We start from the raw sequence: 12,798 nt of genomic DNA, 5'->3' as shown, positions 1-12,798 counted from the left end.
GCATTGGCAGATTGGGGAATGACAGCACAGCAGAGCAAAGCGGGCATGCGGGCGTTGGTTGATTGGGAAGCGGTAAGCAAGGATGGTGAGTTCTCTCATGGGTTGCATGGTGGATGGGGGCATCCCAGTCTGTCAGTGACTCAGTGGTAGGGGTTCCCTACATACGGCCTACCGTCCCTACAGGCCTGCATCTGTCTGCACCGCATCCGCTATCAGTAAATTGATCGTTATCGCAATTCCCATCCATCTACTGACATTGATGTAGATTCTAGAATCCCGGGCCCCTCCTCACTTGTCCCAGTCGCCAACCTACACTACTACACCGCGACAACTCTAAAGCCTCCAGCAGCATATGATGTCGTATGATCTGCACCCTCAATCGCCGGACTGTTTCTTCCTTTTCTGCTTGTAACAGGGCAGCGTTTTTCGTGGCTTGACCTAGAGCTTCATGTTGGGAAAGGGAGGACCAAACCCGACCAACGGCCTGAGCCCCGGCCGAAAGACAGACAGACCGACCCCTCTCCTCCCCCACATCTGTGTATACCGATATCACAAAGGCCCTGGCCGGCCCCTCACGGCCCCTCATCACTTGGCAGACAAGTCGAACTATTTTGCCTTCTGGACGTGTAACCAGCAAATCGGATCATCAGATGCTCTCGTCACTGAACAGGCCTGTACCTGAGTGACACAGGGTTCAAGTTGTCAATATATTGCTGGTGCCTGTTTGCTTGGCATTTGTTCTCTCTGAAGTGATGATGATGATGGCATGGACTGTCTCGCCCGTTTCGACCTGCGATTGGTCAGATCACATACTATACGGCAACTGCATGCCATTATCGGCCCAGACTAACTGGATAGACGGCGACCGCGTAGCATGGGGCAGTTCAGGAGGCTATGCAACCAGAACATCTTACATGCAACAAGATGCGTCGCAGGAACACGATCTACATATGCGAGATGGCCGCTTGTAGATGTGATCCTTCCTTGACAAGAAGCTTGGCCGGGGATCCGCACCACCAAGGTCTTTACCTGCGAGCTTGTTCGTGGCCAAGCAACAATAGAGGCTGACCAGACCCGCGCTACGGCTCCATCGTGGTTAGTTGCCTGCTAGTCCGGCATTGGGGTTTAGGATGTTCGAGCCTGGCCTATGGTCACCCATTACCATCGCCATCGGGGGGGGTGCTGGATGTTGTCGAAGAGATATCGCGCAATGATGTTTTCGATGACGGATTCTGCGCGCAACCTCCGCTTCTGCCCCCAACAGCTACCATGGATGCGGTCCACAGCTCGGGCGCCAGTCTCGTGAACAAAGGGGAATGATATCACGGAACCTCCCCTACCTACATCATTATGGTTGATTCCTGTAGCAACCAGCATGCCATAGGTGAATAGAAACGACTATATTAGGTATATTAGACGTATGCTGGGAAAAGGGCGGAACGGTTGGTTCGGCTTGGATCGTCATCATACACATTGACGGAAGTCGTGCAAATAAACAATCACCTTGGCTTACTTGCTGGCAGATCACGGGGTCCGAACAAAGCTGGCATACTAACGTACGCAGAGTGTATTTAGGTATTAAGTACTTTCTAGGTATACTCCTCCAGTCGGTCCTCCATTATCTGGATCATGATGTTGTGACCGGCTCCTAGGTATGGGATACCAAACTCTTCGCTATTGTTTGCCTTGATAAGAACCTTTCCACTATAGAAAGGGTAGCTGGATGAGTTCATATTGGTCGGCGGCTTGAAGGCGAATCTGTTCCCCAATGTTAGCTCAATGTTTCCCCACTCCCAAGGCATTACAACTATGAAAGGGGCCAATCATACTCTACTGCTTTCGTCTCCCCAGCACCGACAATGACAGACTTGGGCAATGATACCAGAGGGTCCAAATGCATTGGCACTACCGGACCAAGGCTCCAGTGGCCGGGTAGGTGCTTCGAAGAGTCAAAGCCACCGGCACTCTGCAGCGAAAAGGTGTATGTCACGGGTTCCATACCGACGTTGGTGATATTGACCGAGTGTTTGCTAACGAAGCGAGCCGGGTCTTTCAGCTCGAACCCACGACCGTGAAAGCTCAGTTCTGTGGTCGCCGCCATGGCACGCGCAGCGTCGACGAAACCGGTGCCAACCTGCGCAGGCGATGCAAAGAACTTGGACACCGTCGTAGGGTCAGATTCTGCCCACGGCACGGAGTGCGCTGTCGACGTGATGCGCTTCATGAGGCGCCGAGCCCACTCTGGGTCATTTTCATGCGCGGCACGCCCGCCGTTCTTGCCCACCTAGAGCGCGGCGACACCCGCTATATAGGGCGTGGACATGCTGGTGCCAGATTTAAGTTGGTAACTGCCGTGAAGCTCAGTACTTAAAATATTGTGCTGGACACAGTATGGTATTAGCAACGTTCAACGGGCTGGTGGTTGAATCAAGCTAGGTGCTTACTCCTGGTGCTGAAACATCGGGCTTCAATTCCAAGTTCCCTGTCGGGCCCCAAGATGACTGTTTCCAAGGGCGTCCTCCGCCCGAGTTATAAACCCCACGTAGTGGGATGGGTCGACATCAAAGCTTGCAGTGACGTTCCCACCTTCCAGAATGGTCTTGATGATAGCTTCCCCAGCTGCTTTGTCAATGACAGCCGCCTTGGGGCGTATAGGAGGGGTTTGGAATGGACTGTCGTCTTGGTAAAATAGAACATACTGAGGGCTGAACGGCTCGAGATTACCCAGTTTGACTTGCAAGCTGCACCCTCCGGATCGAACAAGTACAATAGTGCCCGTCATGTGGGCCGTAGATTGTGCGAGAGGCGAGCAAGCATCGTTGGCGACAGAAATATCCCGCGTGATGGGGATGATGGGCCAGTCGACTATAGTACTGGGCCATGGAACTGGGTCAACCGGTGCTTTGCTATCAAAACTCCAGATTGTGTAAGCGAGTTCTGTTTTGTCAGGTCTGCCTCCAAGATGGTGGCTGGCAGTAAATCCATATGCAGGGTACCTGACCGGGTCAGATGCTGCCACAGTCAAGGTGTCGGCGCAGAGAGCCCGGCCTGATAGCGTGAATGGCCCGTATTTTCCATCATTTCCAGCGGAAATAGAAACAAAAACCCCTTTGCTAACCAACTTCGAAGCGAGCGGGCCCCAGCTAAGAGGCGAGCCACGGTCTGAGCCTAAGCTTATGGTGATGATGTCGGCCCCATCATCAACGGCTTTCTCAATTGCGCCACGAACAGATTCAGCCTCGATAACGTTTTTGGCGTCCGAAACCCTGTAGGCGAGTAGTTTGGCATCGGGAGCAACACCAACGAATCTGGCATGGTCAGTTACAGACTTAGTGAAGGAGGCGCGAGTGAGTTGAAGCTTACTGTTCGCCTTTGCCAGCGACAATCCCTGCTACATGAGTGCCGTGACCTTCGGTATCTTCCACGAAAGAATCAGGAATGTAAGGGTCCGACTCATCCCGATGGCCCCTTCTGGGGAGATTAAGGCCCCCGATAACCTTGTAGCCATCCCCAATGCCACCTCCGAGCGCAGGATGTCTGTAGTCGATTCCGGTGTCTATCACTGCGACAATGGCGCCTTCGCCAGTGATTCCCTCCTTGTGAAGCTTCTCCACGCCAGTCATGCCGTGAAAGGAGTAGTTCAACGCAGCAGCATCGTTGCTGAACGATTCGCCCTCAATCGGACGAATGATTTGTAAGGGGACCGACTCGTAAATGCCATCAACACCGGGGCCATCTTCCCCCTCAAAGTGGAAGATCTGGGTCATGGTCTCCAAATCGCCGCCGCCGTGGCCGCCGTAGCACTCGACGCTGATGGCCGGGAAGACGGCATGGTCAAAGGTCTTGAAGACGCGCAGGCCAGGGGTGCGTTCGACCATCGCCTGGATGCGGGCAATGTCAGACTGCGACTTCAGCTCGATGATGTAGCGCTTGGACTGGTTGGACTGGGGCTGGGGTCCCGCTGGTGCCGTGGCCAGGGCATTGCCGCCAGCAGCAGCGGCCAGCAGTGCGACGATGAAGGATGAAGGGACACGCATCTTTGCCGACGGACGCGGGAGATATGGGAGAATGAGTGTGACTGGTACTAGAGATGACTGATAGTAAAGACGATTGGTGTTGTGTGTAGAGATGGTTGTTGGTGGTGGTAAAGATGACCAGACTTGGAGAGATGAGAATCGAAGACAGGTCGAGCGAGATTGTCCATGCTGGCTAAGTCGTCCTGGCTAAACCAGACACACTTGCCCGAGTCTCTTGGAAGACTTGGGCCATCATAGATGTGACTCCCATGACTCTGTGCTTCAATGTTCCAGTCAATATGATTTGTCAACCAAGTACGATTGCCAAACCGGGATGGGAAGTAGGCTCCTTCCTGGAGTGGCAGTCGGCATTGTATGCACCCCACAGCACATCTTGGGTAGAGAAAGTGCTAGTAGAGAAGGCCCCTAAAGATGCAGGTGTGTGTTGGGTTGATTGGAACCAGTGTCAGGAGACGACCAGGTAATTGCAGGATTAGGTTGAGCCGTGAAGAGTAGCTGGCTGCGTGGGAGCTACGAAGGGGCGAAGTGCTGCTGGTCTTGCATTGATGAGTGGGAGAAAGCAAGAGTAATCAAATGGCCTCCCTCACCTGGCTAGCAGAAAATATGACGCTCTTGCAGTACTTGGGCGTTTTAATATGCGTGCCCCATCCATCAATTCGATGGCCGCAACAGCACTGTATTGAACATAAGTCAACATCAAGAAGGTACCTCCCGGAAATCCATTGAACCACGCGCCAAGGCGGTTCAGTAATCCTTCATTGCGCATCAGACCGAGTCCTTCCTGATTCCTGCCATACTTTCAATACGATGTTGTCAAGGCATGTGCATCAAGGGTGCTACGCTAATTACCTAGGTACTCGTACATACAGTATTTTTCTGTCGCACTCACCTCCAGCCTACATGTCTAAGGCCGGCTTCGTGACTTCCTTCAGGAGCCTGCTAGATAACCCCATGAAACCCCTCTGTCCACCAAAAGCATCATCGACGACCCCTATTCCAGAACTCCAAAGTACACCAAGTTGTATGCTAGATATGCCGGGCAGGAGCTCGTTCAATCCCAACAATCGCTCGTACGTACATACTTACACACTCATCCCATCCTACGACGTTGACCCTGGGAATAACTCAAAAGATGATGTAGCTCAGCCTCTTCCTCGTCGCCATCCTCATAGCAAATGACGGCGAATCCCGTGGGGTCGGGTACCCATCGGTTGATCGTATTGGTGAGAGTCTGGTAGAGCACATGAAAGGACATTCCGTGCGGGTTCCGATCCAAGCCTTCCGCCTCGAAGGAACGCTGCGTAGTGAAGAGGTCGAGATAAGCATACACTGCTTCATGGAGGACGGAGGCCACAAGCTCCCTGGATCTACGCCAATGACGGCGATCCCACGCCAGCGTATGGATTACGATTCTTTGAGTTCTCGGTTCCCAGTAGTCGTACCGCGAATATATGTGCCTGACGGAAAGTTGCACATGCGGTCCAATGTTGCTGAAGAAGAAGTACTCGTCAATCAGGCCGAAGAACTCGCGTATGAGATCAAACAACGACACACGATGCCGGAACCTCCACAGCTGGAGGAAATCCTGTTTGGTTTGCTCTCGGATACTGTGGTAAGGATGGGACACTGGCAATACCCTGAGGGCATCGTCGAGAAGCTCTTTCACGTCATGTGAGAACTGGCGGTAAACTGGCACTGATGGATCGTTCATGTTGTTCATTTCGCTTTATTATGCAGAGTACGGCTTTGTGGCTTCGTTGATGTGTCAGTTGCCTCGGGGGTAGTCATAGTTGAGGTAAATCGTGGTTTTATATCGAGGACTTCTACAGATACCGATTCCAAGGGAAGGTTCCCCAAGCATGTATTCTTTGAGGTCCATCTTCTGCTCTGTGTTGTAAGGGAATCCCGCAGAAGGGAATACGGCAATTCTCTTGGTGTCGAGAGAAGCACAGTTCTGATATGGATTCGGGCGTGCTCAAATGGCCATGAAGGACGCCCTTCGCTCGAGTATGCCATGTGCTTGGGATCAGCTTCCTCCAGGTGTAGTGGCTCACCCCAGGAGGCTCTCATAAATTCCCTATATGAATACATACACATTGCCTTGTTGAAGGCCCCATGCCTAGGTAGCGGACAGCGGACAGCGACCCGAAGCCCCTATCCCCCCTATCCCCTGAACAGATAGATCCAAGGGATATAACCAAACAGAGATCCCATAGAAGTATCCCCAGCGCCAGCAACGTGCCCCATGAGCCGCATGTCACATAAATATGTCCCCTCTCCCGATCACTGTCGGTCCCAGCCCGACACCCCGTCGTCGCCGACTGCCCCTCCCCAGGGAGCTGGTGCGCAAGCCCGCGCCCCAAGCTCCCTTCATATATCTAAATTAACAATCCCTATTCCATCTAACAAGCAGGTACGGCACCCCCGGACCGAGTGGCGCAGTGGGCGAGTATGCGGTCGACGCCCGAGCCACAACTTCACGAACGAATAGATCGGTCACCGACAACGATACCGTAAGTACCTCTTCCCTCGTGCCCTTGTCCCTCCCCTCCCTTGTTCCAAATGATTACAAAAGGCGCTCATTCTGAGCGGGTCAAGTGGCCCCGGCCATCTTCCAAGTGGAAGATGGTTAAGATGAAACCCCAACAACTAAGATATGATGGAACTTCCCCCCCCTACCCCGTGATATGTGAATCTTGAGCAACAGCTAACACATGACCCCCAGTACAGTGACCGAGCCCAGCACTTCCCAACCACACAGAGTAAGTCTACAGCCTCTTTCCCTTCCCTTGTTTCTAACAAATCTTCCAAATGATGATGATATGTTGTTCTGTATTCGAGGTCACAGTGGACCAATGAAAATAAAAACCATGTCGTTAATCTGAATTTCAAAAACCCTCCTTCCAAAGAAAGGAACATAATGAACTCAGAGATACAAGCTAACAAACAAACCATCAACAGGATTTATTTCTTTTTTCTCTCTCTCACCTTCTTTCTCTCATCATTTCACTTTTGCTTGGATCTTCTTCCCAGTTTTTACTCCCCTCCCATGTAGCCGTCTTTGCAGCGTTCTTCTACACCCACCAAGTACGTTGTTCATTTCAAGTGACCTGCACATCAAACACACAACTCATGTCTTCTCCCTACACACTTGGCAACCACCAGTGCATATCCATACCAATCTGGTCAACTGCCGCCATGTGATCACAGTACTACATCCTGTCAAGGGAAAGAAAGACCTTGCATGATGATGATTGCTGGACCTTGCCAGGCTACACTGAGCCACAAGTCTCTCAAACGCTCGAGTCCGTGGCGATATCAACGTGACGTGCTCAAAAGTAGAACATTGGTATTTTATTCCGCTGTGAAAGTTTCGCCATTGAGGCAGGCCGTGTCGATGGAGGTCAAGATGCTCTTGTTGTGGGCATGATTTGGACAAGGGGCGTATTGTAGGTAGCCTTGTGAAGGTCGTTGTTGACATCCATCATGATCTGCTAACTGGCTAGATAATGATCGCATGCTGGAAATGATTTGCTATTAATGATTTGCTTAATTGGCTGGCAGAGGTAGTCTGATACGATGGAAACTGTTTGTGATGCGCACCATCATGTCCAAGGGCAGCAAGCATGGTGAGAATGAGCAGCAGCAACATTTGGCCATTTGCAAGTAACATGTTCCACTCCTCACACAGAGGTAGTCGACCCATCCCGTGCAAGGCACCGCACGTAAAAAACATCACATTATGCGAGAAGACATCGTATTGTATCCCAGATGGGCGTGTGTGGTGGTGGGTATTTGCTCATATTGCCATTTTTCAAAGTCATTCATTCATCATCCCATCATAGCCCTACCGTCAGCTATAATATCCAAAGAAAGACCCTTCTATCCACCCGCATCCACCATCCAAACCCAACCAACACAAGCAAACTCGCCCGCTCTTCTGTATCTTTCTTCTTGGACTCATCGATCATCATCAGCTGCCTACAGCAGCGCATGAAAGCACATATAACCAGAATAGACAACAACATCAACAACAAAATCAACAAACACCAAAAAAGTAAGTAATCAATATAAAAATGACAACTCCGATGACTATGCAAATGCATCTCAAAAAGGCTGGGGGACCAGACTGAAGGGGGTATAGGGTATTAGCCACCAACCAAACCAGTTCATATGACCAGTCGCACTCCATGCCATCCATCGTGGTATCTGTCCCAATCCTCTTCAGAGCCTCCCTTTTGCTTTCCTGACCCAGAGCCAACTTGCCTCATCATATAGGTCCCGCATTTTCTTCCGTTGGTTTTCAAGCAGACCCTTCCCTTTCCTCCCCTCACCCAAAAATGAAGAAACAAAAACTCCTCCCCCTCCATGACCAAACTAGTTCTCCTCGTCATCTTCCTCGATAGGCGCTGGCGTCCGGCGCTCCGTCCTCCTCTTGGGCCTGCGGTGCCTCGAACTGCTTATGTTGGAGGCACTGTCGTCAGGCGCCAAGCTCTCCGAATCGTGGTCCCAGTCGCTCTCGGAATCCTCGTCCCCGTTCGCCCAGCCGGGTCGCGCGTAGCCGTCCTGCGTGCTGTCGCCACTCAACTGGGGGAGGACATCGATCCCGTTCGCGCCCTTCCGGCTCTGCATGCTCATCATGAGCCCGGCGTTGCGCTGTCGGAGAGCATTGCGCACCATCTCGGCGCGGTGGTGCAGCTTCTCGAAGGCGTCCTCCAGCTGCTCCATACCTTGGTAGATCTCGCGCTCCACTTCGGCTAAGACGGCCATTTCGACTTCTTCGTCGTGGGACACGGCTTGTCGGCTATACCCGGCGCCAGTAGACGAAGAAAGAGAAATGAAGGAGGCAGGGGTTGCGCCGCGGCTGTACACGCCCGAGAAGGGGGTTGTGTTGCGTGAGTTGCTCATGCCGGAGCTTGGTCTGTATCCCATGGCAGATCGATTATTGTCACGCGAGGGCGGGGGCGAGAAAAGACCGCTCGAGGGGGTTGGGCCTCGGGAACCTGGGTTATCCGCTGTGGGGGTGACGCCGTCATCATCCTTACCAGACCAGAGGAATCCATCGAAGCGGCCGGATGTTAGGATTTCCCATTCTTGGGGGTTGATGTCGACGATGGTGACAAGAAGATCGTGATGGAAGGGATTCTTGACGAGGTACATGGCAGTCTCCGCATCGCGAGGGACCTGCGGCAGGCGATACAGACGCTGCAGGGACAGGCCGCACTTCACGATCAAGTCAACGCGCGGTTTGCGAACATTGGGGGTGGGTGCCCGGACTGTCGGAGCCAGCTCTCGCGACCCCATCAGCAAAGCATTGAAATACGGTCGTTCATTGTCCGAAAGGCTTGTCAAGATTGCAAACTCGAGCGTTTCATCGTCCATCTCTTGGGGCGGCGGTGCGGGCTCTTCAGCATTCGAGTCCATCCACTTGTCCACGGCCGATCTGACCTTCTTCGACTGGCGCAAGTAGTGTTCTCTGAACTCCTCGGCGATATCGGGATCGAGCTGCACAGGTGAAGATGATCGAGGGGCAAGTGGCCCAGTTGCTCGACCGCATTTGCGCTCAAGCTGGCGAAATCGAAAGGCGGCCATTGAGGCAACTCGACACGCCCACCGACCCGCTCCAGTACCTCGCCCCAGCCCAAACCGCGATGTTCCCCGGGCGTCCTGTCGCACATGACGCAGCTGCAGCCTTCTTCGGGCAAGTCCCGTGAGAAGACATCTTCCAGGCGGTCAAGGAGACGCCTTGCCACAGACTTGTGACCCGTGGCCACTGCCACTGAGCCCTGCTTGTGGATAACGTTCTGGTACTGGTCAAGGAGATTGAAGAAAGGGGTGAATAGTACATCAGGCCCAATCAAAGGAGGATTCGACTGCCTCATGCCGTACTGCCGAGGTAGAACAGAGAGGAAATGCTTCGAAATGGGTTGCTGAAGGCCACCGTTCTGTAGTAGGTAGTCGATCCTGGGCACCTCTTGGATGTCCAGGGGCGGAGGTGGAGGTGGTGGAGGTGGCGGCGGCCCAAAGTCTGTCATTGGCGTAGCTGATGGTGTCGGGCGTTCCTCGTCGGGATATCTTGGGGTATAAGAACGCTTCTCGCCTTGTAGGTAGTTGGAGGGCGGGAATTGCGGAGTGGCGGTTGGTGTTCTCGGCGAGGAGTCTTGCACGGATGCGGGCGAGTCATCCGCATCAATGGACTCTAGTCTATCACGCCTCGAGGTAGTCCGCTTTGGAGGAACGGAGGTAGTGTTGGACCTGGCCCCTGCCGTTCTATCATCGCTCAATACCGAATACTCGTCATCGGCCTCGAAACCGGTCGGTAACCTGGAATTCGGCGACTTCTTGTAAGTAGCCTGGCTTGACGTTCTGGACAGCTTCGACTTGTCATCTCTTCTGGAGCCTGACCGAGAGGGGCCGCCCGAGGTCCTGGATTTCGGCCTCTCCTCACTAGATCGAGGCGTGGAGGTCTGGCTTCTTCTCTTATCCTCCGACATGTCTGTCTCAGGCGGGCTGGGCGGTCTGCCATCTTTTCTGGTGCTCGCCCTTCGATGCAGAGCTTCTACCGACTTGGATCTCTGTCTCTCACCAGATCCCAGATCCGTCGGCTCCGGTGTGTAGGGGTCGTTCCTCTTGCCGGAGGTGGACAGGTCTTCACGACTGTTGACGCACTCCCTGCTGTGTACTTTGCTGAAGGTCGGGTAGGGCACGGAGACTCTGCTCCCAGTCCTCATCAGCTCTGGGACCAGGTCGCTCATGGATGCGTTCTTCTTTGCCCGCTCCACCCGTTCCCGGTCTCGGTCCCGGTCTCGATCTCTGTCCCTACCCTTTTCGCGATCACGGTCTTTCTCGTCCCGGTCCCGGCTCTCCTTCTCTCGCAAGCTGCGGTGGCGGCGGTGGGTTGCGGAGGTGAGCGAGGAATCGCCATCGTAGATTTTGGAGCTGCGCGAGGACTTGGACTTGTGAAGCGACGAGCGATGGCCGTGATTGTCTCGGTGTTCCTTGGGCCGCTCCATCTTGCTGCGCGAGCGGCGGTGTTCGGTTCGGGACTTGTCGTCGCTGGCCGTCAGGGCGCTGGCGGTGATCGAGCTGCCCGACGGGTCGTCTCCGGAAGTTGCGCCCATGATGTTCTAATTTCGGGCAGGTTGTCTATATTCGCGAGCTGAGCAGGCGAGCAGGTGTAGGCAGTAAAACCATAAGAGCCCAGCTGGGCCCGATGGGACAGGAGGTTGCTGGTATAGTAGTAAAGTTTCTTGCGGTAAAAGAAAAAAAGTTGGGGTTGGTTTGTAGGTGTGCGAGCGATTCGGTGCCCGCCCGTTGAGAGGATGTGGATAATTACGTCGATTGTGCCGCTTGTCAGGGTGACTCGATTGTTTCGCTGCTCTCTCTGTTCTGTTTCTCTGTATTGGTATCTCGGGAAGGGAATCTGGATTGCTGGGTATGGTAGAATTGGAAAGGAGAATGAGGAGACGGCAGTGTAGAATGCACTACCAACCAAAAGGAGACGAGGAGTCACGTCTGTCGCCAACCCGATGAGTGAGTGATTGTGTGTGCGTGAGCTGTTCAGCGGCTGCAAGCGAGTTGACGGCCAACACAATTGAATATGATTCGATGGATCCCAGCGGGCATCACAGAAACCCAGCGAAGAACAAGGGTCGGGCTGTTTTACTGGGCCTAACCTGGTAGAAAGAAGGGGGGCCATGCTACCGCGGACCGCAGCCTTTTTTTTCTTCTTCTTTTCGCAGGGAGAAGAGGAGACGGAAGACTCTCAGATCAGAGCATGAGGAGCTTCTTCCTGTTGGCGGGGAAGCCTGACACATGGGAAAATGATGCACTGTGCTTGCTCTAGCACGCCCTGCGACCATGACCAGCTTCAAACCCGCGGGGTTTTCCTCCTCCATGGGCATGGCATCCCTCGTGTCAAAGCCAACAGCAGATGTTTGAAGTTCGTGACATGATTCAACCGCCATGTATCGTTTATTGGGTGACGACGCTGGCCTTCACAGTAGTTCAGTTAGAATGCGGTGCCAGTCCATGAATCACTATCATTTGATGTTGCACTTTGGGGTAGGTTACAGACAGCGATTCCTCTTTGACCAACATTGACTTTGGTCTGGCTTCAGCTCTCGTCGTTCGATTCAACTTTGTAGCCTAGCATGCCTATCCCAGCCGAATTGGGCCGTAGGTTCTTCCTTAGGTACAAGTATCGAAACGTAGACCGCCAATCGCCAGCCAGCACCTTGCTGGGCTTTTTTCGGTCTTGATGTATCATATCACAACGTGCAAGGCTTGTCTCTCGCTCGCCAGGCCAGTCCCCAGCACAGCCTGGCAATCTGGCCTCGTGTGTTTTTGTTTTGATGGGATTTTTCAGCTCCAGCAAACCCATCAGTCTTTGTTCCATAGCCATCTCCATCTTCTTCTCGAACATGTAAATCCATTCTGTACGTACGGGGCTCCTGTCGCCGTATTGATCAATGAAATCATTCACAGTGCCAGGACTTGCATATAGTTCCTCACTAGATCTATCTCCTGCCCAGCAGCCCAGCCGCAGCGCCCCAAGCGCATGTCACTCACCGGCTCTCTGGCCCACCCAATGACCAGCCCAAGCTTCCCAGAATAGCAAGGTGCTCCCTCCTTTTGGGTAAACGGTACCCGCCCCCTCACCGCAATTGCAGCAGGGAGCAAAGTTCCTCGTTACCCGCTGCTGGCCCATGATGCTTCCATGGTCTTCGCTTTCCGGCTCGGCTTCCCTTCCCCCTCCAAG

At 53.3% G+C, this 12,798-nt stretch overlaps 3 protein-coding genes across 3 annotated transcripts; all 3 read right to left on the bottom strand.

The window, feature by feature from the left end:
- Positions 1 to 1,589: 1,589 nt before the first annotated feature.
- Positions 1,590 to 4,037, bottom strand: PG997_010676 (peptidase S8/S53 domain-containing protein; the record flags this gene model as incomplete). Its single annotated transcript, XM_066814991.1, has 5 exons — positions 1,590 to 1,758; positions 1,830 to 2,284; positions 2,445 to 2,482; positions 2,587 to 3,308; positions 3,364 to 4,037. 5 exons carry the CDS (start codon positions 4,035 to 4,037, stop codon positions 1,590 to 1,592), a joined length of 2,058 nt encoding a protein of 685 aa, XP_066664281.1.
- A 1,090-nt stretch (positions 4,038 to 5,127) lies between these two features.
- Positions 5,128 to 5,748, bottom strand: PG997_010675 (uncharacterized protein; the record flags this gene model as incomplete). Its single annotated transcript, XM_066814990.1, has 1 exon — positions 5,128 to 5,748. One exon carries the CDS (start codon positions 5,746 to 5,748, stop codon positions 5,128 to 5,130), a length of 621 nt encoding a protein of 206 aa, XP_066664280.1.
- A 2,666-nt stretch (positions 5,749 to 8,414) lies between these two features.
- Positions 8,415 to 11,158, bottom strand: PG997_010674 (uncharacterized protein; the record flags this gene model as incomplete). The annotated part of the gene is made up of 2 exons (XM_066814989.1): positions 8,415 to 9,542; positions 9,590 to 11,158. The coding sequence occupies 2 exons, from the start codon at positions 11,156 to 11,158 to the stop codon at positions 8,415 to 8,417; spliced, it is 2,697 nt and encodes an 898-aa protein (XP_066664279.1).
- Between the last annotated feature and the right edge of the window lie 1,640 nt (positions 11,159 to 12,798).

The sequence above is a fragment of the Apiospora hydei genome (assembly GCF_038363865.1).
Source record: "Apiospora hydei strain CBS 114990 chromosome Unknown utg000008l_segment0_segment0, whole genome shotgun sequence".
NCBI lineage: Eukaryota > Fungi > Ascomycota > Sordariomycetes > Amphisphaeriales > Apiosporaceae > Apiospora > Apiospora hydei.
This window is presented reverse-complemented; position numbering and strand designations above follow the sequence as displayed.